We start from the raw sequence: 27,363 nt of genomic DNA, 5'->3' as shown, positions 1-27,363 counted from the left end.
CCCTTTATCCCAGTCTCCACTTTCTTTTCTTAAATGATTTGCAGCGCACAGTAAATCCGCAACCTTGTCCTCATTTTCTGCCGTGTGCAATCACCGAATGCAGCTTATTAACGACGAATGGATTGCAATGAGTAGCACAATTGGTTCAACTAATGAAAGAGGAACTAATCATCCTTCTTGGGTTTACCCCTGTTATAGCCCATAGTGGTTGGTGTTTGTTTTAAAATTTAATGTCTATTTTTTTTTCAACCAATTACAGTTTATTTTACCCTTTGTCTTGGAATAAATATGAATGTGAACCTTTCACACTTGCTCTATGTTTACAGATTAAGGAATTTATATGTATCGATGGTTGAATAATTTATTATTGTCTACGAGCTTGACAAACGACGCTTCCCTATATTATTACAAAATCAGTACGTCTTACAACGAAATAGTGGCAATACCTAATATATGTAATAAGAATAATAATCAAATAAAAACAAAAACTTTCCACAGAAAAGTGTTTTGCTTTTTAGGTCTTTCCACTTTTTTGTCCGCAGCAAGTCATTTCAGAAAAGAAAGTAGAAAATGTGATAAAGAGGAGGGGTGTCCAGTTGACTGAGTGATATTTATAAGAGAATTAGTGCAAAATGTATGCTTGGTTGTGATGACGATATGATACCTTTGAATTGAAACAATCAGATGACATCTTATAGAAGTTATTGCCGGTGAATGGATTTGATTTAAGGCTAATTGATTTTTATTTCAACTAGGTACATGATAAAGCCATAGGGTCTTTCGCAAATTGTTGGATGACATATGACCTTGAAAAACATCAATTGGAAGTGACCTTGAATAACACGGAAGTAGCCATTTTTACACTTATTGCATGGAAAAGACCTTAAAAATATATTTTTTAAATAGGCAAGCGAAAACTTATCATTCCAGAACGAAAGTGACCTTCCATAAACCGGTAGTAGCTAATTGTCTTACCTATAACAGGCAAAAGTATATAGGAACCATATATGTTTTCGGAATCAGTGTAAATGCAGCTATTATATGACAGAAAGTGACCTTTTCTAAACTGAAAATTGACAATTATCTCCCTTATTTCAGGTAAAAATATATAGAAACCATATATTTATGGAACCTTTGGATGAGTTCATTTGAACCTCTCGAGTTTACTTTACTTACTCGGGTTTCAACAATCCGAGTTTATAATGAACCTTTCGAATTATCCCCTCTTACCCCTGTTCCAACTTTCACTGAGCCAAGTTTAAACCCGAGTAACTCTTGAATAACGTCAAATCGATCAGTTTTTGTCTTTGTTTTACGCTTGGTCAGGGCTTTACCCTAGAATTACTAAGAGTTGTTCCGAATAGCAACTCGAGTGCGTTCATATTCTTTAAACTCTGAAATCGTCTCTAGAGTTTCAAGTGCACTCGGCCGGTGTGACTAAAGTTATTATATGAGACCGGACGTGACATTTTCTACACCAGAAGTGACAAGTTCCTTCCCTTAATTCAGACAAAATACATAGAAACCATATATTTATTGAATCAGTATGAAAAAACAGATGACTGGAGGCCAATAGTATCTTTCAGTAAACCAGAGGTAGTTTCTTATCATTTATTTAGATGTAGAAAGTCCTTCAATTGTTCTCTGAACATTACTTTTTAAATATCTTTATTTGTCGCCACTTTTATTTCTTGGGTGCAATCTTTGTTTTGCAAGATTTCGCTTAGATGTTTGGTATATGATATTGCATAGTTTATGTGCCTTTGAAATGGACCCTGCTTGACCAAATTATTTGCTTTGTAGGAGTTATCTCCTCGAACACTGTTTTCTTTGTGAGTGCATCTCCTCTGTAACAACAAATTTATTTTACAAAATTGCTCGTTATATCCTCAGGATGTTTTGTCTAATGTTGAATGATCTCCTCTGACACTTTAAAAGATAAATAAAAAAAAACAAACTGATAAAGGTAGGATATATTTGGTCTGAAACAATCCAATGACATCTCATAGGAGTTATTGCCCTGTAACGATTTAATTCAAGGTTGATTAATTATTATTCCAACATGGTACATGATAAAGCCATATGGTCTTTTGTAAATGTTGACATATGGTGACTTATGACCTTAAAAAATAATAACCTGAAGTGACCTTGACTTCTTTGCACTCTTTTCATGGACATGTACCTCATAACCATATTTTTTTTTTAAATAGGTACACATATATTGATTGAAGTGTGTACATAATCCATCTGCAACTATGACATGTGTTGTGAACGTTAGATAACGCGGCTTTACCTTTGTGTTAACGTAACGTCCTTCCCGGCAAAATTGACAGTTGCCGATTTAGCGTTACGAAATTCCGCCAACATGTGGCATTCGAATAACATCTTTGTTTTCTAGCTTGTTATTAATCCTACATTTCTGTAGTTACTTTTATTTATATGCTTTAAATTAATAAATCGGTGTCGAGAGGTATGAAATCGTGATTGCTTTCTTTATAATCCAATATTTACGTATGTATTGACAATGATTGATATGATTAACCTTGACCGGTAGCGACCTATTTTCTTACACGCAAGGATAAGGCGTGCTAAGTATTATAAAAAGGGGATTTCGGACCGGCAAAACGAATTTGAACTTATCTTTACGGAAACTTAATAGGTAAATACTTCACGCACGAAAATCACAGAAAACCGTTAAACATATTGTACTTTCATTCTTTGTAGTAATTTATAGTTATACTTATAATTTCTATTTCTTGAAATAGTAGTTTAGTTGTTATGTTATTTAGAAAACCTGGCAAAGGTATTTCAACTATTGAATAGAATAAATATCTAGAGACTAAAGGCATGTAAGAAAGATTGAGAAGACTGCATCTCAAGGACGATATCTTTTTTTGTCCATACAATTCCAATGGTGAACCATTCTGTAGATTATTGTAAAAAAATGTGTTTCAATACATAAATAGTGTGTTCTCTAAACACCTTTTCGTGTTGATTCATGCATTTTTCTATCATTTACCTGAACACAATCATAATTATATTGTGTGCAAAATGTAAATTAAGGTAGTTGTAGTAGTGTATCGGTGTTGAAAAGGATCAGCTCTGCCATTAATCATACATTAAAGTTTGCTTATGAAACTATACATCAATATCATTATTTATTTATATATATCTGACAATATATAAATAACACATAGCTGAGAAGGTGATAGAGCAGATTGTTACCCCGAGAAAACATTGTCAACCGAGACGAAGCCAAGGTTGTCAATGCTTTTTCGAGGGGTACCATTCTGCTCTATCACTCTCTCAGCTATGTGTTATTTAATTTATTATACTAAATGTCCTATCATTATTGTCTTTTACACATGAATTGTATTTAAAAGTATGTTCTATGACGCCACGTACATAACAACGTTACGGATATTAGAAAAATCAACAGAAGTGAAGCAAGATGTTTTATTTTTCTATTATTTGACAGTCAAATAATAAAGTCTGAGCCAAAACATAGAACTTAAACATTGTTTTTATCTTCTTGATGTTAATTCAATTCATTGTCCTTTAAATTAATTTATCGAATTTTAATTGGTCTGGACGAGAGGATGACATTCAAAAAAATTGTCTCCCGCTCAGCCATGGGATAGAGTAAATTGTCTACCTCGTATTAGCCAATCACAATCTGGCATTTTAACGTAAAATATAATAATGTATAAATATTTTATAATAAATTATGGGATAGTAATTAAAAAAATACGTTAATAATCAATTATGCAGGTATATTTCAACATAAAAATACTAATACATTCTTCAGAACCCCAGAAAAAAACACAATATCATGTTTTAATCGAAAAACTAAGGCTTTCATGCATTTCATGCTATGTAATGCTATTCATACTACTGAGGTTTTTGACCAACTGACCAAAAAAAAAATCGATAGGTTTCTGATTGCTCGATTTATCCAACAAGCAAACCTAAAGGCCAAAACAAAGGTATACAACTGATTATATGTAATGTAATTTTTTAGCAATGACCTTGACCTTTAATCCGTCTCTAAACAAATCAACAGGATTCACCCCATTCTCTCAGTCTTGCATCTATACAGGTTTGAATTCAAACAAACATGTAAAATTCAACAAACTATCTAAAATAAATACTTTTTATAAAACTTACGGTATCCGGTGAACTTTGAGGTAATGTCTCTTAGAAAAAATTTCTTACCCTTTCATTTGTTCAACCCAAAAGATAAGAGTATTGGAAATTGTTGCTGCGAAAGTGGTATCAATAGGTATGATTGAACCATGTTTTGTTCTTAAAGATGTTAAAATTTCTGTTTCATATTCATGTCCATTCAAGGAACGACTATGAGATTATATAAGCATTTATTGATTGTTTTGGAAAACTGTTTATTGAGCCCGACATTTTGATAGGTAATTTGCGTGAAAATGAGACGAAAGACCACCATTTTTGTTTCATTTGTATGGTCGACCATACATCAGTTTTGAAGCACGTATGTCTGATATTATTTGAAATTCTTTCCTACTTCTATACCAAAGTAATTTGGATTCGCTGTAGCATAGGATTAGCAATGCGTATACATGTTTGGGAATTAATAGAAAATTGGTTTTATCTATTTAAATTGAATGTCCATGCTCCTGCACACAGAGACTCGGTTTCAGCTTCAAATGCAAGCCTTTCTCCAAAGCAATCTATCTTTAATAACATATCCGTCATTATCAAACATTGACCCAAATCATTAGGTGTCTTCCTTTTCTCTACGTCGTCACGTTCAAACGTTTCGTACTAAAGGAAACTTAAATTACTATTCGGTGAGTAATTCTTTTGGACACATAGACGGACGAAAGGAAGAATAGAAAGACAAAATCACGACCTTATCGTCCAGATTTATTTTGTTCAGGCATGAATTTACTCTACAACCTTACCCTTTCTCATTAAGATTTTCGGCGTTCTACACTTCACTAAATGTCAAATATCAACAGGATATTATGATAAAAATTTTACTTTACAAAATCATAAAACAACGTTAAAATATATCATATTTTATAAAACTTTACTATTTTTCTCCCCGAGAAAACCACGTAAACTGCAAATACCTGTCATCACAGTCAAATAGTCTAAGTTATGATTATCTCTTTTGGCATTGCCGTTTGCATTGATATTGATATAAATCAAGGGAAATAATATTCTAAACTTTTCCATGTACATATTGGATCTAATTCGTTGAATGTTTCGACTTTTTCTCTAAGCTCTTCGTTGAATGCTTTAATAAACTTGGTTGATCCATAACTTCCGATGTACGATTTTACAGCGTAGACGTGTGTAGTTTGTTATAGTTTTGCAAACAAGTACGCAATAGCGTGTTTGTCATCAATGCAGATTGTAATTTTTCACCACCAGAAGGGCTAGAAAGAGGCCTAACAATACTATTGAATAAATGCCAATAGCAATTTTTCATATTTTGCAGTATCCATTCTTTCATTTTTTTGTTAAAACTGTTGTCGAATTCTCCACATCCGTATACGTACTTCTCAATGTATTGCTTTATCTCCCATACCCTTTAAGCTGTAGGTGTAACCAATTCATTTATTATCTTTGTATGACCGATTTATCGATTGTGAATGTACCGACTTGCCCCTTTTCAATTTTAAATGAGGCTGGACGAACGAAATAATCTATAACCTTCCACATACAATTTAGAACATTTTCCTCTGATTGGAACAAAGCCATTAGTTTTTCGTTGAAATCTTCCACAAAATGTTCACATCCATATTTTCTAATGTAAAATTTTACCTCCCATACTTTATGAGCTTGATATCCTAACAATTTATTTATTAATTTATCAAATATCCAACTGTCGTTTGTGTGAGAACCTATTCGACCATTTTCGATTTTAAACGAGGTCGGACGAATAAAATGATACATCAACTTCCATGCACAATTGACCATATTAAACTCAGATTGGAACCATTGCGTAAGTTTTGTATTGAAATCTGTAGCAAACTGACCATGATTGACGGGCCACAAATATTATTGACTTATTATCAGTGGTTGACCTTAATTTGATCTAATAAGAAACTCTAACATTAAAACTATGCGATTCTTTCAAAGTCAATAGACCATGACTGAGCGTGCGGCATAAATAATCTTCAAGAAATGAAATGTGTCAATGCTTATACAACTGCATACCAAATATTTTTGACTTATTATAAGTAGTTTAAATAAAAACTGGCTAAATCAAAAATTTAATTTGTAAACTATGCAAACGTTTCAAAGTGAATAGATCATAACTGAGGGGACAGGGCTACATTTTCTCCATGTGATGTGCCAATGCTTAGACAACTTCACACACGATACATGTATCATTTATTTACCATAAGTAGTTCCTTCAAAAACTGACTTTGTCACTAACGTTGACAATTTGTTGCTACCGGAAACAGCAAACCTATATGTGTAAGTCTCGCTTTTTTTACTCCATCAATGCTAGACAAAAACTAAGCAAATGCCTGCTGGATAATAATTTATAAAAACCCTGAAATGTTGGATGAAAAATGTTTGCATACATCACCAAAAACTCAAATACTTGTTCATATCATTATAATACAAAACTAATAAGACAAGTCTGTTTAAACAAAACAGTCAGATGATAATAACATAACATATAATCAACACGTTGCTAAACACAATATAACAATGTTTAACAATATAAACCTACGTAATTAGACATAAAAATGAGTTTTTACATAAATTTTGATGATTTTTATCAGTATGCTTATCGTTCATTAATCTTACATTGCAATGGTAAAATTGACCTACATTGAACAAAACGGAAAAAGAAGTGGAACAAATTTCACGAAAATGATTGTCAATTATACCACATTTAATATTTTATATTTCAAATCAACTTATAAAAACACAGATATAGATGTATGTTTGTATCTTTTCCTTGAATAGTCAATAAAAGATGTTGGCGTAGAATCAACTAAAATCAAATCAAAGTATACATTGCAAATGTTTGGTAAGGACCTACATTGTTGTTTGATTAAAAGAAATTGAATGAAAATGATTTTGCACTATCTGAGAAGAATATTTCAAAAAAAATTTGTTTGCTTAAATATAAATATCATTACCTTGGAATTGAAATAAAAGTTAATTTCCATTCGGGAGCTCAATGCTTAAAACACATTCATTTTCAAAGATGCATGCATTCAAACTGAAATTCATCACATCAGAATAGATTATTTAGCAATTTGTATTTGATATTATAAACTTACCTTTAATAACTAGAAAATAAAAAGATATGGAGTAAATGTACATAGGACAAAATCGCACACAGTACATAGAAAACGTATATGTGTATATAAATTAAACGAGAACATTAAATTTGCCAAAGTTACAGCAAGACATGATAGTATTTGTTGCTCAATGTTACGACACTTCTAACTTTTTCTTTGGCATTAAACTAGAACATACTACCTGTATCTTTCTATTTCCCCATTTAAAAACAATATTTAAATTTAATTTCAGCATCTGAATCCTAAACCATATGATACAGGTTTACTGGAAGATGATTCGCCAAACAATATGTATATTACCTACCTATAACTTTTAATGTTGTACAGATCCTTTTGAAAAATCAATGATACATAATATATTAATGATAATATCCAAATTGCAGTTAAATTCACTTTGCATGGATGTTATTTATAAAACTATACAGAATCAATTAGTGGGATAGTTATATAAAATTCAAATATAACAACATTCTTTAGCAAAAATGACAATAATTGATTTTCTTTTCAATAAAGAATGACCCCGAAACATTAGAAATATTTCTAGCACAGATATTGATATTTTGTAGATGTATTAATTTGTTCCAATATTTTTTAATGGTATTTCAATACTGAAACAGTGTTCATAATTAATGTACGCATATAGGTAAGTGTGATCTCGAATCTTAAAAAATCAGTAAAACAATTACAAATATAGAAATGCTACCTTTGCTCTTCAATTCAGAAAATGCAAAAAGTCACTCATCTCTAAACTGTATCTTTAAAAACTAATATGGTAGGGCAAATATTTGAATCACATGGTTACTTTTCGACGCAAGATGAGTATATGCCATTACTGAAGCATATTTGCTATACACATTAATTTTAAGAACAATATTAATGAACACGTACAGCTGATGTGCGTTGCTGATAAAATCAGTGGTGCAATTTTTTTAAAAGTTTTAAAAACTTTGTCCAGTCCGTTGTATTCAACAATGAAATGATGGTTAATGATTGTTTACATAATTACCATGTTTAGTTTCCATTCTTTTTTTTTCTGCGTCTTTTTCGTGTCTGATTTATCATCGTTACAATTTTCATTTTTGTTTAGACGGTCGTTCGTTTCAGTATCAGTATTAAAAGGAAAAAAGAAGATACCAAGTGGGCATTAAAAATCATTAGTCAAATAAAAACAATTACACCATGGCCAAAAACAAAGACAAAGTGATAAACGACAATAACAAAACATTATATTGAAAACTAAAGACTGCGCATCACAAACCGAACAAAAATCGAATGTTAACTCCGGTGACCCCAAAAGTTAACCAGTATTTTCAGAATGATGATTCGAGATAAAAACCCTAACTTGAATCAGACTTGGAATCTTCAGAATGACTATTTTCGTCAAGATCAGAGTAAAAATCATAGTAGTCAGAATCGTATTCCACAAAACTGGAATCTGAGTCAGATAAATCTCCGATATCACTGTCACTTTCTCTCGTTAACATTGACTCTTCGGAATCATTTTCAACGGCATTCTCAAAGAAAACTTCCAAACTTTCCCATGTACACTCTTTATTTAATGCATGACCTTTTCCTACTTTTTCTTTTAAGCGTTCGTTGAAATTTGTCTTAAACTCAAATGATCCATAAGTGTTGATATACGATTTTACTGCGTACACATTCGTCGCTTGTTCTAATTTTGAAAACAGATACTTCATAACATGTTCAACATCAATGCAGATTCCAATATTCTGATCACTGTTACAAGACTTAGGTCGAACAAAACTTGTAAATATGGACCAATTACAATTAGCCATATTTTTCATTATCCATTCTTCAAGTTTTTCATTGAAATTTTTGACAAACTGTTCACATCCGTATTTCTCAATGTAACCTTTTACCCAACATATGCTATCAACTCTACATTTGAATGGCTCCTGTTCCACCAATATATTCATTAACTTATGTATCAACAAGCCGTCATCAATGGCAATACCGATTCGACCAATTTCTGTTCTGAATCTAGACGGACGAATAAAATAATCTATTACTTTCCACTCGCATTTTACAACATTTTTTTCTGATTGACAGCATTGCGTAAGTTTTTTATTGAAATCTTTGACAAATTGTTCACATCCATACTTTTCAATAAAATCTTTCACCTCCCACGTTCTGTTATTTCTATCTTTATATAGTTCATCTTTGACCAATGCATTTACTAACCGATATATCAACCAGTCGTCTTTTGTGACTGCACCTACTTGACCAATTTCTAGGTTGAATGTTGTCGGACGAATAAAATTATTAACTACTTCCCACTCACAATTTAGTACATTTCTTTTTGATTGAAACCATTCTGTTAGTTTTGCATTAAAATCTTGAACAAACTGTTCACATCCATACTTCTCAATATAATTTTTTAACATACATGTTCTGTAATCTCTTTGTTGGAATATCATATTAACCAATATAATATCTATTAATCTCTGTATTAACCAGACGTCCTTTATGACAGTACCTTGTTGACCATTTTCTATTTGGAATGAAGTCGGACGAATAAAATGTTGTATTAGCTCCCAAGTACACTTGTTTACATTTTCCTCTGATTGAAACCTTTTCAAAAGTTGTTTATTGAAGTCGTTGACAAACGTTTCACATCCGTATTTCTTTATGTAAATTTTTATCGCCCTTGTTTTGTCATTTATTCGTGTGAATAGCAACGTATTAACTAATCCTAATATTAACCAGTCGTCTTTTGTGACAGTACCTACTTGACCAATTTCAATTTGGAATGTAGTCGGACGAATAAAATAATCAATTACCTCCCATTCACAATTCACAACAATTTTTTCTGAATGAAACCTTTCCATTAGTTTTTCATTGAATTGGTTGATAAACGTTTCGCGTCCATACTTCTCAATGTAATCTTTTACCTCCCTTGGTCTGACATCTTTATGTTCGAACGACCCCCTTTCCACCAATATATTTATTAATTTATGTATTAACCAATCATCTTTTGTGACATAACCTACTTGACCTCTTTCAATTTCAAATGTACTCGGACGAATAAAATGATTTATAACCACCCACTTACAATTCAAAACATCTTGTTCTGCTTGTAACCTTTCCTTAACTTTATCATTGAAATCGTTGACAAACGTTTCACATCCATATTTCTCTATGTAATCTTTTACCTCTTTTGCTCTGACATCTCTACGTTCGAATATCCTCACTTCCACCAATATATCTACTAATCGATATATTAACCAATCGTCTTTTGTGACAGTACCAATTTTACCAGTTTGTATGTTGAATGTATTCGGACGAATAAAATGATGTATTACCTCCCACATACAGTTAATTACAGTGTCCCTTGATTGAAACCTTTCCACCAGTTTATCATTGAAATCGTTAACAAAGGTTTCACAGCCATACTTCTCAATGTAATATCTACACTTCCTTATTCTGTCCTCTCTACACTGGAATGATCTCTCCTCTATCAATATATCTATCAATTTATTAATCAACCAGACGTCCTGTGTGACAACACCTACTTGACCAATTCCAATGGTGAATGTAGTCGGACGAATAAAATGATATATTACCATCCATGTACAATTTACTACTTTTTCTTCTGATTGAAATTTTTCGGCAAGTATTCTATTGAAATGTTCCACAAACTTACATCCATACCTCTCAATGTATTTTTTTACATCCTCTGTTTTGTCATCTCTTCGCTTGAAAGGTTCAGGTGAATATATCAATATGATATCTATTAATCTCTCTATTAACCAGACGTCTTTTGTTATAGTACCTAGTTGACCAGTTTCAATTTGGAATGTAGTCGGACGAATAAAACGATGAATCACCTTCCACTTACAATAATTTACATTTTCTTTTGATTTAAACCTCTCGGCAAGTATTTTATTAAAATCTTTGACAAACTTTTCACATCCATACGTCTCAATGTAAGATTTAATATTCCATGTTATGTCATCTTTTTGTTTTATACGTTCATGTTTCAACAATCTATTAACTAATCCTATTATTAACCAGTCGTCTTTTGTGACAGTACCTACTTGACCAATTTCAATTTGGAATGTAGTCGGACGAATGAAATAATCAATTACCTCCCATTTACAATTTACAACACTTTCTTCTGTTTGAAACCTTTCCATAAGTTTTTCATTGAAATATTTAACAAATGTTTTACATCCATACTTCTCAATATAATGTTTTATCGCCGATGTTTTTGTATCTCTACGTTTCAATGGTTCATGTCGTAGCAATATATCAATTAATCTATATATTAACCAGACGTCCTTTGTAACCGTACCTTTTTGATCAGTTTTAATTGCGATTGTAGTCGGACGAACAAAATGACGTATTACCTCCCACTTACAATTTGCTCTATTTTCTGCTGATTGAAACCTTTTGGTAAGTTTATCATTGAAATCTTTGACAAATTCGCCACAACCATATCTTTTAATATATTCGTAAACTTCTACGGCTCTTTTATCTAATTCAATCATAAATCTTTGTATTAAATATTTCTTATCTACATATCCACATATTTGGTTGTTTTCCTTCTTGTAATTGAAGGGTCTTGTGAATTCCATCAGCTTACCCCATTCAATTTGCAGAACATTCTCTTCTATTTCAAACCATCCATCTAGTTCTAAGTTGAACAAATTCAAAGTAAATTTTGATTGATTAATTAAGCTAAAGCATTCAATAAAATAATAATAATTGTCTAAAAAGATTTCAAACATTTTTTTAACTAGATGAGTACATTCGCCGATCGGAACGAACACATACTTCTTATTATCTTTAACAATAGAGTCAAATGGCCTAACATATTCTGCAAGGATATTGACCTGAAAGTATCTTATAACGTCTTCCATTGTTTTGGGGTGCCAGTAAGAAGACAATACCGCTTCGAAAACCGTTACATGTTGGAACGTGTATGTATTACTATTTATATCGTTTTTTATATACTTATCAGAAAGGTTTTTACATATTTCATGTACATCGTCTAATGTTATCATCACCTCTTTGGAAAATAATGATTGATATAAATATTCAATAGCATATCTGTTAATGTTCTTGACCTTGTTGAAAGGATCGTTGCTTTCATGGGCTGCGCTACATATGTTTTCAGAAAAGGAACCTTTACCTGCGGAATCTAGCATCAAAGAAACAAGAACACAGTATTGTATCGCTGAATCAATGTTCGTATAACCGGATAGCTTTAAAAAGCTTATTTCCTTTTGAAGTTCTTCAGTTGGCGATGTAAAGAACGCATGTCCCATTTTAAAGAACTTTTCGAATGAGCAAAACAAACGGCAAGCCTGTGGAAATCCTAGATACGAATTTGTTGCTATTATGCTTTCAATTTCACAAATGGAAATGTCACGTCCAAAATGTTTAGCATGCATTTCTAATATATTTTGTTTTTCTAAATCAGATAAAATGAAACTTCCATTTAGATTTACTACCCTTGCTTCCGACAGCAACTGATGATATGTCGCTATCTCTTCCTCATCTTCACTTTTGTAACTTCTTACCGTAATTATGAATTTAGACACGCCATTTAACACATGAGGTTTCAAAACCTCTAGAAGATTGGAATGTATATCTTTAATATATCTGATATCAGCTTTCCCCAACAAATCTTCAAAAATGATCAACTGCTTATTTTTACTTATGAAATATGTTTTAAAATCTTTTGCTAAGTTTTGTTCTAGTTTCATAATGATATACCCATTGGCATGAAACAGAGATGCTATCTCTAAAGCCATGGAAGTTTTCCCACTCCCTGCTCTACCAAAAATAATAAGTAAGTTGTTACTATGTAGTAGTTCAGTTGCAGCAGTTACTGCAGATGTCTTTACATAGGTTTTATCTTCGTCATGTGATTCGATTTCCCTTTTTGTGTTACCTAAAATAGAAATGATCCTCGAATTTAAATTAAGGTAATGTTTTTTTTATTGATAAAGAAATAAAAATGTATTCTTTCAAAACATGTTTCCAATTAATTTCGTTTTAAAAACTAAACATGAAAGGGATTGCTTACTTTAAAACAAACTTATTTGTTAAAAAAAAGCACATTAGTCATGCACAGACACTTTTGATACACGACATATACTGAAATATTGATAGAACAATTGTATTCTGTTTGAAATCGCATTCTTGTTACATCTTAAGATAATTGCCAAACTTGATACATATATTACTAATGAATATTCAATCAGTTCAAAGTTTTGATAATGCTTTTCTTCATAGCGTATACTGGAATAAAAGGTCAGTAAACGAAGTATTCTAATAGATCTACTGATCTCGTGAAACAGACGATTTCTTGAACATAAAGCAATAAGTGTATTTGCTTTATTTTGAAAATGTCCAAAATTGATTTTTTTTATGTAAAAATAGAATCCGATTATGAATAAGCGTCGATAAAAAAAAACTTTCGCTTACACGTATGATTTATAAATAATATCATACGGCTTTTTCAATATCACATCCGTATCAACCCGTGAGAACAATATAACCCCAAGAGCTCTGCTCGAAGGATTATATTGTTGAGGGTTGATACGGTGTGTGATACTGAAAAGCCATATCATATACATTTTTTTATATACATATACCTCAACGTGACATGAGTTATACAGATAAGGGGTTTGATAAAACCTTTGCAACAGTGACTGATATCGATAACGTGACTTCATACAGATAAAAGGTGTGATAAAACTTTTCCAACCGTGACTGATATCGATATCAACACGGATGGCTGATACAGCACTATTGCCGTTGTCCGTATTACAAATACAATTTATCGTTTGTTACTACTAAGTATATAATAAAGTGTGTTAGACGACGTTCTATGCACACACACTCATTAGTGGCACTCGAATGAGTAATCCAGTTGTTTAGTCGGTCAGTATGTTTTTGTAGACGTAATGGTCGTTGTTGATTTGTCAATCTACCGAGAATAGATATTGAATGATACCATGAATTTATGATGAACTATTATAGTTATTATAAAATGAAACCAACGCTTTATGAATTTCATGCATCGGAAGCGATTTACTGGAGTTATCATCATTAATGGGCACACATTGACTGAGATTTTAATAAAATGACTCCATCTGAGAAAATATGCCCGATTAAAAAAATGTATGCGTCAAAGAGTCATTATTCTGTGTGATATGGTAATGTTTTGCTTTTCTGTGGCCTTATAAACCATGCAAATAAGAGAAGTCGTTAGATATATTTCAATTTATAGGCATTTTCATCCTAAATCGTGCTTTCTTCTTTATGTTCGTTGACAAGCAAATTCAGAATACACAATGACTAAGCAAACAATGTCGAGTGATTCGCTTGACGACAAATAGATTGAAATTAGTATAGAAAAGAAGAGAAAATGCGATTTCGTGATTCACAGTATCAGCAAACAATTTTTTTTTTAAATGTTTACGTAGGGAAGTGGAACAATTATGAACACAGATGGTCATTATTGAGGAAAAAACATTGGTAATCATGTAGTTTTCATTTAACAATTAAGACCAAATATTTCAATTAAATAAGTTACACTTTCTTAGAAAAAAGAAGTTATTAATGTAATGCTTACTTATCTAATAAAACATAAATTTTAACTTACCTATGATATTCCTTGTTGTATCTACCAAAATAAGAGAAAGAAACAGATATAAGTAAATTAAATTTGATTTCCTTATTCTTTCGCGTGTTTTTTTCATTAGTTTTCATCAAATTCAATGTACGTAAATGCGATGGACAATATCAAGATTTGAAACACTATTAACTGGTATATTTCTCTAGAGCGTTGTCCACGATACAAACTGCATTCACAAACGTGTTATTTATTCAATGCGTAACGAACTCATACCCGTCATTGACAATTGTATAAGATGTTACCACTGATGTGAGATAAATACTTATACTGAATGTTCTAGAAGTTGTCTCGATTGGAAATGCTCTTTGATGTAAATGTCAAACTTGAATTATAAATTTCTGTGACACTCTTATTCATTGCGATACTACCATTCCGGTTTTAAAAATGTGCATGCTTTTTGCAAATCAAATAATAAAACACAACTATTCCTGACCTGAATATTCATTCAGCTTTATTGCAAGTTCATTTCTCACAACGTCTGACATGTTCGATGTAAATGCTGTTATTTGCAATTCTATTTGCTGAAGTTTTAGGTCAATGATTTCTTTTACCATTTCAACTGTGTCCTGTAATTTGTGACATGCCTACAAATAAGCAAAACATTTTAACAATATATAAATAAACAATTGAAATAAAATTATATTAGAATATATTGAATTTGCATGAATTAAGGTTTCGACATTTTCTATCTTAGATAATTTTCTATTTAAAGTCTTGCTTATAGACTGTAAAGGGACCTTAAAAAATAACAATTATACCGTATTCAAATGGAAGGCCATATTTTGATATATCGTATCTGGATATATTCTATCTGCTTTTAAACTTTCCATTTTTATATATGATAATTCATCATTAACAACCCTTTAATCTTAATCTGTTTCAGATGGACTGAAGATAAATACATTTATCACATGAATATATTTACAATATAAAATACCTCGAGGACAAGTTCATCTCCGTGCATTTTTTTCAGTATCAAACATTGTAATTCCAAACACATTGATTCCTCCAGTGATTTTTCGCTTAGCTCCAAAATGCATAATTTTCGACTGTCGACTGTGTTGGTGATGTTAGAAACATATATAATAGAATTTTCGATTTCAATCCATAATTGTCTGAAATCCTCGTCTGGCAGTTCTCCTTTTATTGCATGGGCAAACACTGTATTCCTAGCCTTCACCAGTTCATCCATATGTCTCATCAAGGCACAGAATTTTGACAAAATGATCATTCGTGCACGGCCTTTCAAATTTAAATGACGAATTCCTATTCTTGCAGACACAGAACATGGAATAAATATGTTACCATTTGGAAAAAAACTTCTGTGTTGAGTACAAGGTAGCTCAGTAACTTGAAACATTGTCTCCCATTCAGTTTTATTCAGTCTATCCCTTTCTGTTAACAACATAGTCGTGTATTCTGGATGATCTTTACAAAGGCAGCATGGAGTATTCAATTGCAGAAAATGAAAAAAATCGTGCTTATGTGTGTTCAGAAAATCGTGAAATAACAAACTACCCGAGATGCAGTTTTGCCAAAATTCCTCTTCGAAGTATGTAACCAAGAAGAATCTCAACAACGTTATGTCTATGTCTTGTATTTGCAAAGTAGATTTTACAGTACTACAACAATAGTCACATTTACTGCTTGATTTATGACATGAAAGTTTTGGACTATTTTTGTCAAAAAGCTTTTCCATTTGCCATGCGCTTATAACAGCCTTTTGAGGCGGATGATAATTTTTTGAGCACAAACAACATATTCCATTATTAAAGTGGTGATAAATCTCATGTTGATGATTTGACACATAGTCTCTAAAGGAAATTCTGTATTTTGTCTGAATAAACTGATCTAACAAACATCGCATTGATTCAGCCCCATGGTCGATAATCAATGTAGCTATGCGATAAAAGTTCTTTCTCAAAGTTGACAGAGACATACTGGTGAATATGGCTCTATAAAATAAAATTTAAATCTAACTTAAATCTAAAAAATAAAATAGCAAAAGTAAAGATTCATACCGATTAAATGTTTATATATACATTGTAGAGATATATATATAAACAAGTTGAAGAAGATACTTAAAATCCAACAGTCAAAGAAGAACAAAAGACAAAATCATGAAACATGGTTTTAACTCGCACACGTTGTTATCATGATCAGGAAAAGAGGAAAAACGTGTGTCAAAGTAATCCATATGTATTATTATTTTTAACATAGACAGTTTTCGGGTTGTCTGCTTTCTTTAAGTCTCGTTTCATTTTCTTATTCGTTACTTTGTTCATAACCATACCTGACGAATGTCGTTCCAGGAATATGTATTAAGCACACGGAAATTATTATCATATTGTAACTCCGTACGAAATAACCGTTGATTTTGTATGATTGATAAATAAGTACTACACGTCTTTTTTGTCATATATAATTATAGGTTGGAATTGGGAAGGCGCTAGTATACAAAAGAATTGTGCATGGTAGTTAAGTATTTTCGATGCACCGTTTTCATAAGAATTTTTAGGTGCAAATGGCTTTATACAAATTTAAACCGTAACCAATCGTAACTGTGTCTGGTAACCATCTGTTGCATGGTATACATCAAGGACCACGACATTTCAAAACCATACTATCAAGTATCAATGAAAGACAAAGTAAGACAAGACAGTTTCGTAACAATGAAAACAGTGAACATCTGTGATGTATGAAAAGGTAAATGCCTGTACCTAGACAAGAACGAGGTCATCAAGAAAAATATTGAACTACTTTAAGTTTACATAATATTATCTTAATGACCTAATCTTCCATGTCAAAATGACATGATTGATGTTCACAAAACATTGCAACTCGTTGTTGAACAACCAAAATAAGACAAGTTTCACTGGTCGTTACTCATTTCAATTAAATGTATATGAAACAAATCTTAAGTCTAAGTCAAAAGCTGCAAATGTTCTACTATTTATCGAGCTATTCTATGTTACATTATGGTTCGTTGTTTGCTTTACGGAACATTACTTTCAATAAAATATATAAAACTAGCCATCCTTGACATTAACGATAACAAAACATTTTTGTGTCATTTAAAAATATTTCAACAGGTTTTAATCTTGTACCACTTTATGTAGTACATAAAGAAATGTGACCTACTGTATTTATTGGGATATTTAATAGGAAAATTCTATTCTAAATGGGTTTTGTATATTTGAAAATATGACAGGACAGAGACAGGTCAGACAATCATGCGACATTTTCACTGATACACATAATAAGTTTATCAATAGATTTAATTGATATTGATATGTAATAAATCGAAATTAAAACATTGTTATTTTAACGTTTGAAATGATTTTATGAAGAGAAAGTGATCTTTTTGCGAGAACTTAGCAAAGTGATGATTTAAATACTTTTAATCTCTGAATAATGTATACTATTTCTAGTTACAGCGGAACTAAGTCAGCATATTGAGCATTTAATAAAAGATCTGAAAAACAAATACAGCAACATAAAATTGTAGGCCGATTAATGACGTCCATACAACTTCAAGAATACAAAATTCAATTAGCAAGAAAGAGTATTTGTCATTATAATCCCCTTTTCTACATGAAGTCAGGATTCTACTTTTACTATTACGCTAACTAATTGATTTCAATTGTAAAAATGGAAGCCATTGTAGGGGATGACGCGCTGTCAATTTAGCTCTTGAAAACCGAAAAATTTATCCATATTGCATCATTAAGATCCTTATATGCCAGTTGTATTTTAAAAGACAAATATGTCTACTAGATATTAAGCATAGTTTAATGTACTTTTATGCCTTATACTGTCTGACCGTTTGTCAGGAGGAATTTTTCGAAAGTTCAAAAACACGAAATAGAAAATCTAATTAAATATTTAATGGGAGGGCAGAATAAAAATTGTCAGAGGTTGTAGACGAATTACCCTAGATAATTCATACAAAAAATGGATTTTGTTTAAGTAATACATTTTGTAGATCCACTTGTAAAGTCTGTCGCCAAGGGTTTTCAGTAAAAATTTGTTATTCAAACACACCAACTCAGTTGTTATGACTTATTAGAAAGGTAGATCACTTAACCCATATATTTCATGTTTTAGTACTGCGAGTTTTTAATCTTAGTATATCAACATGTAGCCTAAATATGAGAACATAATAGAATCTGAAGCGAGAAGATGTATCACATATTTTTGCTTTATTTGTTTTAAAGACAAAACAGTCTATTCAAACACGCCTGAACATGAAAAATGTACTCGACTTTCCCTTTTCGATGCAATTATTGCCCATTTCTAGGAATCGACTGTTTTGAGAAAATTTGTTTTTTTAATTTAAAAGTTAACAAATACCTCGAAGTTCCATATTATAATTTTATTATAAACACGTATATAACATGCACGAAAGCCTAAATTATGCCCCGACATTAAACTTTTAAAGCCCATAGAAACAGGTGTTAACAGTTCAAATATACAAAATTGACATTGTTTACCTTTTCTAATAAAGAGTTCCATTTCTTATGTTTATTTTCAACAAGATATAACAGACTGCGTGGTTAAAACTAAGTAACAATAAGCTATTGAACTGAAGGCAAACTTTTATAAGAAGTAAGCGCTCAAAATTTGGCTTTGTTGAATATTTTGAAATACTTGTTTTGCTGATCATTTTTAATTTCAACCGTTTCTCTTTAAATTCAATGGATTTTTTTTTAACAAAAACATTTGACATAAAAAGGGTACACATCGTTATTTAAGCTTAAACAAATACATGTCAGGAGTAGATTTTCAATTTCGACAAATTTTACCTATTTTTAGATCTTTTATGGCTTCCTATTTTGTCGTTAACAGTTTATTTTTTAGTTTAATTCAATTTTTACTTTCATTATATTAAAAAAAATGGGTAAAACTCATCATTAAAGGGCAATAAGTCCTATTAGTAGTCGACGGAAAATATCAGACATATCAATATATTTGATCACTTTTGCTGTTTCCTGTATCTATTTTTCTACTATAGTTTTGGACAAACATGCACAATTGAGTAAACATTTCATCTATATATAGCTAAGAGCAATAACTTCCATAAGTAGTCTACTGATATTGATGTATTTGTGGATATTTTCTTTCTGGTCATTTTATTATTACACAATTCTCTTTATCTATAAAAGTTTTAAATTAATGATCAAACACACTACAAATTGGTAAATTAATTGATTGGTTGGTGTTAAACGGAACTTTAGTACTATTGCGCTATTTCATTGCGGTCAGTTTTATTAGTGGAAAAAGCCGGAGTGGATGGAGAGAACCACCAACCTTCGGTAGAGAAACTAATTAATTAAGATTGGAGTCGAACGCACCTGTCACGTGCCGGATTCAAACTCACAGCCTCAGTGTTGACAGGACAAATTGGTAAAAATTATAGTTATAGTGCAATATAAAATTAAGAATGGAAATGGGGAATGTGTCAAAGAGACAACAACCCCACCAAAGAGCATAAAACAGCCAAAGGCCAGCAATGGGTCTTCAAAACAGCAATAAAATCCCACAACCGGAGGCGGGCTTCAGCTGGCCCTAAACAAAAATGTGCACCAGTTCAATGAAAATGGACGTCACACTAAACTCCGAACTAAAATTAAAAAAAAACATACAAGACTAACAACATATTTCTTATTAAGATTCGACACACTGTTTTAGCCATTTAACTTATTTGTAGATATTGTCTTGCTGATGAATTTTGATAATCAAAGTTTCTCGCTATTCATTTGATTTTTTCAGATAAAAATATAAGTACAAACAAATATGACAAATGTAAAAAAAAATTCATTAAAGAACAATAACTTATTAAAGGAGTTGTCTGAGAGTCTTTGTTTAAAAAGACAGTTGGTATATCATAACATTCTGAATATTTATGATTCTTTTTATCAACCAGGTTTCAAAATAATCAAACTTGCATTTTATCTCTATGTTCTATTAATAGTCATGTTGGCCATGGTGTTCAGTAGGTGGGATCAACGGACACATTTGATAAACCAGATACTCAATTAATGATGGTGGCCGAATTTGGTTCCAATTGGCCCAGTAATTTCACAGGAGAAGATTTCTTCAAAAGTTAGCAGACAACGACGGACGCAAAGTGATGAGAACATCTCACTTGGGCCTTTTTGTGAAATGAGCTAAGAACAAAACCCAGATTGATTGCAAGAATCGGATCCAGAAATTTTTATAAGGGGGCCCACTGATTACCTAAGATAGGGCTCGCTCTAGTCATGCTTCAGTGGTTTCCTTAATAACCAACCAATTTTTCCAACAAAAGGGGGGCCTATCTGACGTCTAGTTGCAAATAATCAAAAAAGACATTAGAATAACATTATATTCATATTTATAAATTAACAGGTGTATATTTAACTAAATACGAGTAAAACTGCCAAGAGAACGACGGCTAGTGTCGTCTGACAGGAGAAAATGGCAACAAAACGATGGAGCAATAGCTCTATAAAAAATATAGAGGATGCAATGGATGCGTTAGTTAAAGACTATTTTCACTACGACGATTTATCTAATAGGGAGGCAGAGTACATCAGGAGAAATATCGCGGATGTCAATGGCGAAGGAAATTTGGTGATGGTAGACGTTGATCCAGCGAATTTCAACTTCCCAAATGAAATTCTGCAGGACATTGAAAATGCACATAATGATGAGATTGACGAATCAGACAAAGAAAATAGCGCAAGTAGCAAGAGGTTTCGCTCTATCACTGATGAAGACACTGACTCTTTTCTAGCTTTAAGTGTTAACAAGAACACAAAAACTAAAACAAAGAGCGACTTGAAAGTGATGCTGGATTTTTTCATATCTGTTGGAGAAATGCGTGATTCAGTGGAAATACCTGTCAAAGACTTGGACAGTCTGTTGTCAAGATTTTTTCTTGGAGTCCTGAAGAAAAATGGTGAGGAATATGAGTCTGACTCTTTATCCTCTATGTACAACAGCTTGGATAGACATTTGAAGGACTCAAAAAGTAGCATAAGGTACGATTATTTTCATGTAGATTATTTGATAACTGTGAGACATGTAACTCCCTTGTCTTTATATAGCATGATAGTGAGGCCTTTGCATTCTTCTGTCAAGCATTATGACTCTAATATTCAGTGCCAATATTTTAATTTTAGCCTTGTGTCAGTTTTTTTGGGTAAAAACTATATGTATCATCTGGGTCTATGTGGTTTTGATGATCTTAAGCTTGTGTACAATGAATATTCCTTGGTTTCTCTTTGCTATAAAACATGTACATACAAAAATTACATGTCAGATATTATGCACATCTTTTCTTTAATGTTTCAGTATTAAAAAGGATCCTGAGTTCAACCACACAAGACGGGTGTTAGAAGCGAAGCGAAAGGCATTAAAGTCATTGGGCAAGGGAAGTAAGCCAAACAGAGCTGAACCTTTGACGACTGAGGAAATCCAAATCTTGAGGGAGAAAGGCGTTATTGGAACACGTAAGTATAAAAAAAATGTTGTATTCCAGTGTGTCAGTCAGTAACTTTTAATCAAACATTTTTCTAACCTTGTGGCAAACAAATTATTTTATTTCCTTGTCGCCCTCTATCCATCCCCGATTATCAAATGGTTGTTCTAATAAGTAATGTTTAAAATACACATAAGGTCTTGAACAATGAGAGCGTCTCCAGACGTCTTTTGCATTTTGATACAGTATTTATCCTTTAAATACTATTTTAAGTTGGATATTTACATTAAGATACATGTATTTTAGTTAAGTTCTTTTTTTTTCTTTTTCCAGAAAACCCTGAAGCATTACTGAATGCTGTGTTTTTAAATAATGCAACATACTTTGGTCTACGAGGTCGACAAGACCATGTTAACATGACATGGGGAGATGTCAAGTTAAAAGCTACATCTGATGGAAAGGAGTATTTGGAATTTAATGGTGAGATTATGTTTTGATTTCCATTATTTAAATAGTTGATACTTTAAATCTTTTAGAAATCACAGAATATATACTTCTGTGGATAATGGATGTACATATACAACAGTGCTGACAAAAGTTGGTAATTTGTGCTTTTAAGGATAACCATTGTTTTATATTTATCAAAACAAATCTTATTTAACTATGACATACATGTTTTTTCGTTATATAAAAGTGAAAGTTTTGTACAGACAGGAAGGATAATTCTTCTTTAAATATTGACATAAACATACTTTTTTCAGAAAGAAGCACCAAAACCCGTAGTGGAGCAAAAAGCAGGGATTTCCGGGATATTACTCCAAAGATTTTCGGGGAAGGAGGAAGTAATTGCCCTATTCATGTTTACAAGGAATACAAACGGCATAGACCTCAAAACACATTAACTGATGAACATAGATTTTATTTGAGGCCTTTAGATAATAAACATGAGGAAATATGATATTCTCGCCAAACCATAGGCAAAGATAAATTAGGTAAAATGGTAAAAAATATGGCAGAAAAAAGGAGATCTTAAAGGAAGAAAGGTTAATCATTCGGGACGTAAAACTTTTGCTACCACACTTCTTCAAAATGGTAGACCTGCCAATGAAGTTGCTCAATTAGGAGGCTGGAAAGGCATTAGTACCTTAACTCATTATTCAGTACCGTCTATTGAACAACAGCAACAAGCTTCTCACACAATATCTAAGGTCATGTTGCCGAACTCAGATTTACAGACGACATCAGATTCAGAAGAACCATGTGAACTGTCAAACTCAAGTACATTAGTTCATAATAATCTAAATGCAAATGTATCAAATACAAATAATCAAACTGCTAACAAACATGTCAACCCCATGTCAATGTTTGCAGGTGCAACTATAACAGGTGGTGTTTTCAATATTAATATATACTCAGGGGAAAGAAAGAATACTATAAACTGCAGCCAAGAGCTTTAATCTGAAAAACTAGATAAAAACATGTTTTTACTTGTTGTGTTTATTTACTGTTGATTATTCAGTAAAATTGTTACTATTTTATTGTTTTGATTAAAATCCTAAATTTTCATTGATACATATTCAAATCACTACTATTGAAGTCCTGAATGTCAGATTTTCACACTATTTTCAATCTTCATATTGGCCCGGCTAGAGTTCATATTGGACTGGTTAATTAATAAAGGTATCATTGCGTAACAATTTTCATAATGGCTTAGTTATAGGTCCTCGGGCAGCCATATCGGACCTATAACTAAGCCATTATGAAAATTGTTACGCAATAATACCATAATATATCATATGATACATTCTAGATCATACATGATGTCAACGTCAAGTTTCAAAAATGTTATTGAGTGTTGCTCAATAGAGTAGTTAGACGTTCTCATCTGTGTCGTATGTTCTGTTCAGCCTTACGGAACAAAGAGTGTACCCAACTTTGACAATGTTTCACATAAATAAAGGTAAATCTTGATTCATGTTTTTATTCAAGTTTCGGGTTTACAAAACACCTAGGGAAGTTAACTTTTTAAAGATTGGCTGAACGTTTTAATCACATACTATTGGTAAAGAAAAATGAAGCTTCCCAATGGTCAACATTAGTGTTTGTCAAACTGCTATATATCAAATGAATTTATTTCTGATATAAATACACGAGTATGATTTAAATTGGTCTGGTCCATCATACTCGTGTATTTATATCAGGAATAAATTCATTGGATATATAGCAGTTTGACAAACACGAATTTCGGCTATTGGGAAGCTTCCTTTTTCTTTACTAATATTAAAACGTTTAGATAATCTTTAAAAAAGTAACTTCCTTATGTGTTTTGTACTCCCGTAACTTGCTTGAAAATATGAAACAAGATTAGCCTTTATCTATGTGAAACTATGTGATAAAGAACATATTAGAAGAGACTCTTTGTTTAAGTTTTAGTGTTACTGATACAGACTTTGCATAAATTCAGTGTATCGATGTTGTTATATAATATTGATCAAAATAACAACATGTTCATTCAATGTAACACTTGAAATAATATAACATATCAAATGGTAAAATATGAGCGAAATAGACGTTCTGATGAGGTGTGTTAATACTTTATAGTATTTTGTTACCTGTAAGGATCTGTGAGAACACGTAATGTATTCAATTTTAATTCTTGAGATACAAATTACACATACCTTAGATGTCTGTCCGTCTATACAGTATAATATGCAGAATATCTATATTTACAATTAGGTCACCATTTTGCGCAAATTAAAAATCTGAAAGAAATGCAGACAAACTATATAAAAAGCAATTTGCTGAAGTTTACAAAATATTACCACCCATAATTTTCAATCGTTAAATGATGTGTCTATGTTTAAATTCCATTTCTGTCGCCCTTATCTATGTTCAAGATCGATAAATAACCAAGTCCATTGTTGTAGTAATTCTGAGAAGAAAAAAAAAAAAACATAATTCATAATTGCGCACCTTCTGATCTGTTAACTTGCACCTGATATCACCACGGACGTTGACTTACAGCATCATGACTTGATTAAATGACGATGCATATAAGTAAGTATTCATCTTTCATATTTTGAAATTTTGTGCTCGACCAGATATTTTGTAAAGGAGCAGAAGGATGTGACTAACATTATTTACGAACGAATTTATTCCGGCAAATTGTGTGTTTAAATTTCTTGGGTCTTTTTTTTGTTTTTGTTTTGTTTTTGTCAACAGGTCGAAGTAAATATTTTTATGAAAATTAAACGAGCCAAATCTATTTTAGTCAACACGATTACACTCTCAAGGAAATTTTTATAACTTTACATGGTGTTCCGCTTTGTTTCAAAGGTTCCATTGATTGTTACTATTAACTTGTTAACAGATGTTTTGAAACGTTGTTCATCAAATGACGATCAGTGTATAAATAGCATACACTCATTGTAAAGTTATTATTCGGATCATTGTTGATTTTTTCGCCTCGTTAGCTTATATGATTTAAATACCTTTTACAGTTCGATAATGACATGAATCATATTACATTGTGTATGTTGATTTAAAAACATAAATAACATCAGAGTTTAGTTTTTGTTATAGCATAGATTCATATTTCCCTAACCATGCTAACATACCTAAGGGAGAAGTGGAAATAACTATTTTTTTATAGCTTATCAATGTTTAGAATCAAACAATTATCAAAAGCTCGAAAGTTTTTCTTTTCACAATTATAATTTTGAGTTCTTCATTAAGGGACGTGTGTCCATGTTTTCAGTTTTAAATTCTTATTCTACAAGTTGAAGGCTCCAATGCGTTTAAATGTAAACGGGTATAAACAAAAAGAACAAAACTGAAAAAAAGAAAAGAAACCAAAGTAAAAACAATGAAGTAAGCAATGATAAGGCTTTCAAAACGAGATAAACCTATACAATTTTTCTTCTAGTCTTCTAACGTCCTAAGGGGCCTCGGTGGCCGAGTGTTCTAAGTAGTTACTACTGTAATCACATGCCAGTCAGCACTGAGGTTGTTAGTTTGAACCCCGCTCGTGCATATGCACTCGACTATAATCTTTATTTCCAGTTTTCCTATCGAAGGTTGTTGGTTTTCTCCGGGCACTCCGGCTTCCTCCACCAACAAAAACTGGCAGCCAAGAAATAGCCCAATAGCGGTGCTTAAAAGTGGCTCTAAAACACCAAAAATCAAATCAAATCAAGCGTCCTATTTCTATGACTAGGACAAGTAAGCAACATATATAAAAAAATTGCAGGCGTAAAGATAACCTGTTTATGATTTTGGCTGTTCGTGTTATTTGGGTTGCTGTCTTTATGACATTAACCTACATCTCTTTTTATACGGTTATACGAAATATTTTTGAATGATACAATATTTTGTATATGGAGGTTTATTAAGGATACTCAGAGATATCAAAAAAGGAGTACATTTACATTGAACTCTCGGTTCCAGAGGTCGTGAGGAATTTCAATTTATTTATATATGCAAAAATTGGCACTCATAAAACATCTTTTTATCTTTATGATATGAACAAGTACTATTCAAAAGCAGCACATTATCTACTATGTTTACAAGTCTTCTTTATATGTAATACTTTTGACTTATCTTAAGGAACAGTGTTTTCAAATATTTAAAGTGTAGTAGTAAACATTTTTTTGACATGAATACACAGAACTCTTTTGTGTGATTTTTTTTTTGTCATTCTAAAACGTGTGAAACGGTTAAAATGGTGTTTCACTTAGTTCATAAAGAAATGTGACCTCACCTTTTATAGATTCGTCGTTTTGAATGATTTAAGTGTGGATATCGATTTAAAGAATTGTTCCTCGAAGAAAATAAAGGCTTAAAAATCATTTATGGTTTCAAATATCGCTTTAAGAAATTCATGTAACTTCAATAATCCGTTATGTTCAATAACCTCAGGC

The 27,363-nt window shown here is 31.8% G+C and overlaps 1 protein-coding gene and 1 long non-coding RNA gene across 3 annotated transcripts; one reads left to right on the top strand and one right to left on the bottom strand.

Moving 5' to 3' along the window:
- Nucleotides 1–6,594: 6,594 nt before the first annotated feature.
- LOC127714418 (uncharacterized) lies at nt 6,595–25,202 on the bottom strand. 2 transcript variants are annotated; one of them, XM_052220472.1, is made up of 6 exons: nt 25,123–25,202; nt 15,917–16,934; nt 15,413–15,563; nt 14,947–14,967; nt 11,101–13,227; nt 6,595–10,053 (listed from the first exon to the last, which is right to left on the bottom strand). In XM_052220472.1, the coding sequence occupies exons 2-6, from the start codon at nt 16,916–16,918 to the stop codon at nt 8,645–8,647; spliced, it is 4,710 nt and encodes a 1,569-aa protein (XP_052076432.1). In that variant the 5' UTR covers nt 16,919–16,934; nt 25,123–25,202; the 3' UTR covers nt 6,595–8,644. The 2 variants fall into 2 exon arrangements, with proteins under 2 accessions (XP_052076432.1, XP_052076431.1); XM_052220471.1 differs by having other exon boundaries at nt 6,595–13,227.
- Nucleotides 22,726–24,010, top strand: LOC127714419 (uncharacterized). Its single transcript, XR_007987725.1, has 2 exons — nt 22,726–22,924; nt 23,206–24,010. It is a non-coding gene; the product is annotated as an uncharacterized LOC127714419 (long non-coding RNA).
- Nucleotides 25,203–27,363: the final 2,161 nt, after the last annotated feature.

This window comes from Mytilus californianus, unplaced genomic scaffold, assembly GCF_021869535.1.
Source record: "Mytilus californianus isolate M0D057914Y unplaced genomic scaffold, xbMytCali1.0.p SCAF_9, whole genome shotgun sequence".
NCBI classification, from domain to species: Eukaryota; Metazoa; Mollusca; class Bivalvia; order Mytilida; family Mytilidae; genus Mytilus; species Mytilus californianus.
Note: the sequence above shows the minus strand (reverse complement) of the source record. Positions and strands in the feature narration are given on the sequence as shown.

Bases quoted from the DNA above. Each gene is read 5' to 3' on its own strand.
- LOC127714418 (XM_052220471.1), bottom strand. From the start codon at position 16,918: ATGTCTCTGTCAACTTTGAGAAAGAACTTTTATCGCATAGCTACATTG. The intron at 15,564-15,916 runs GTATTTTATATT...GCTTATTTGTAG, and splicing joins GAGATGAACTTGTCCTCGAG to GCATGTCACAAATTACAGGA. The intron at 13,228-14,946 runs GTAAGTTAAAAT...TTTCTATTTTAG, and splicing joins TACAACAAGGAATATCATAG to GTAACACAAAAAGGGAAATC.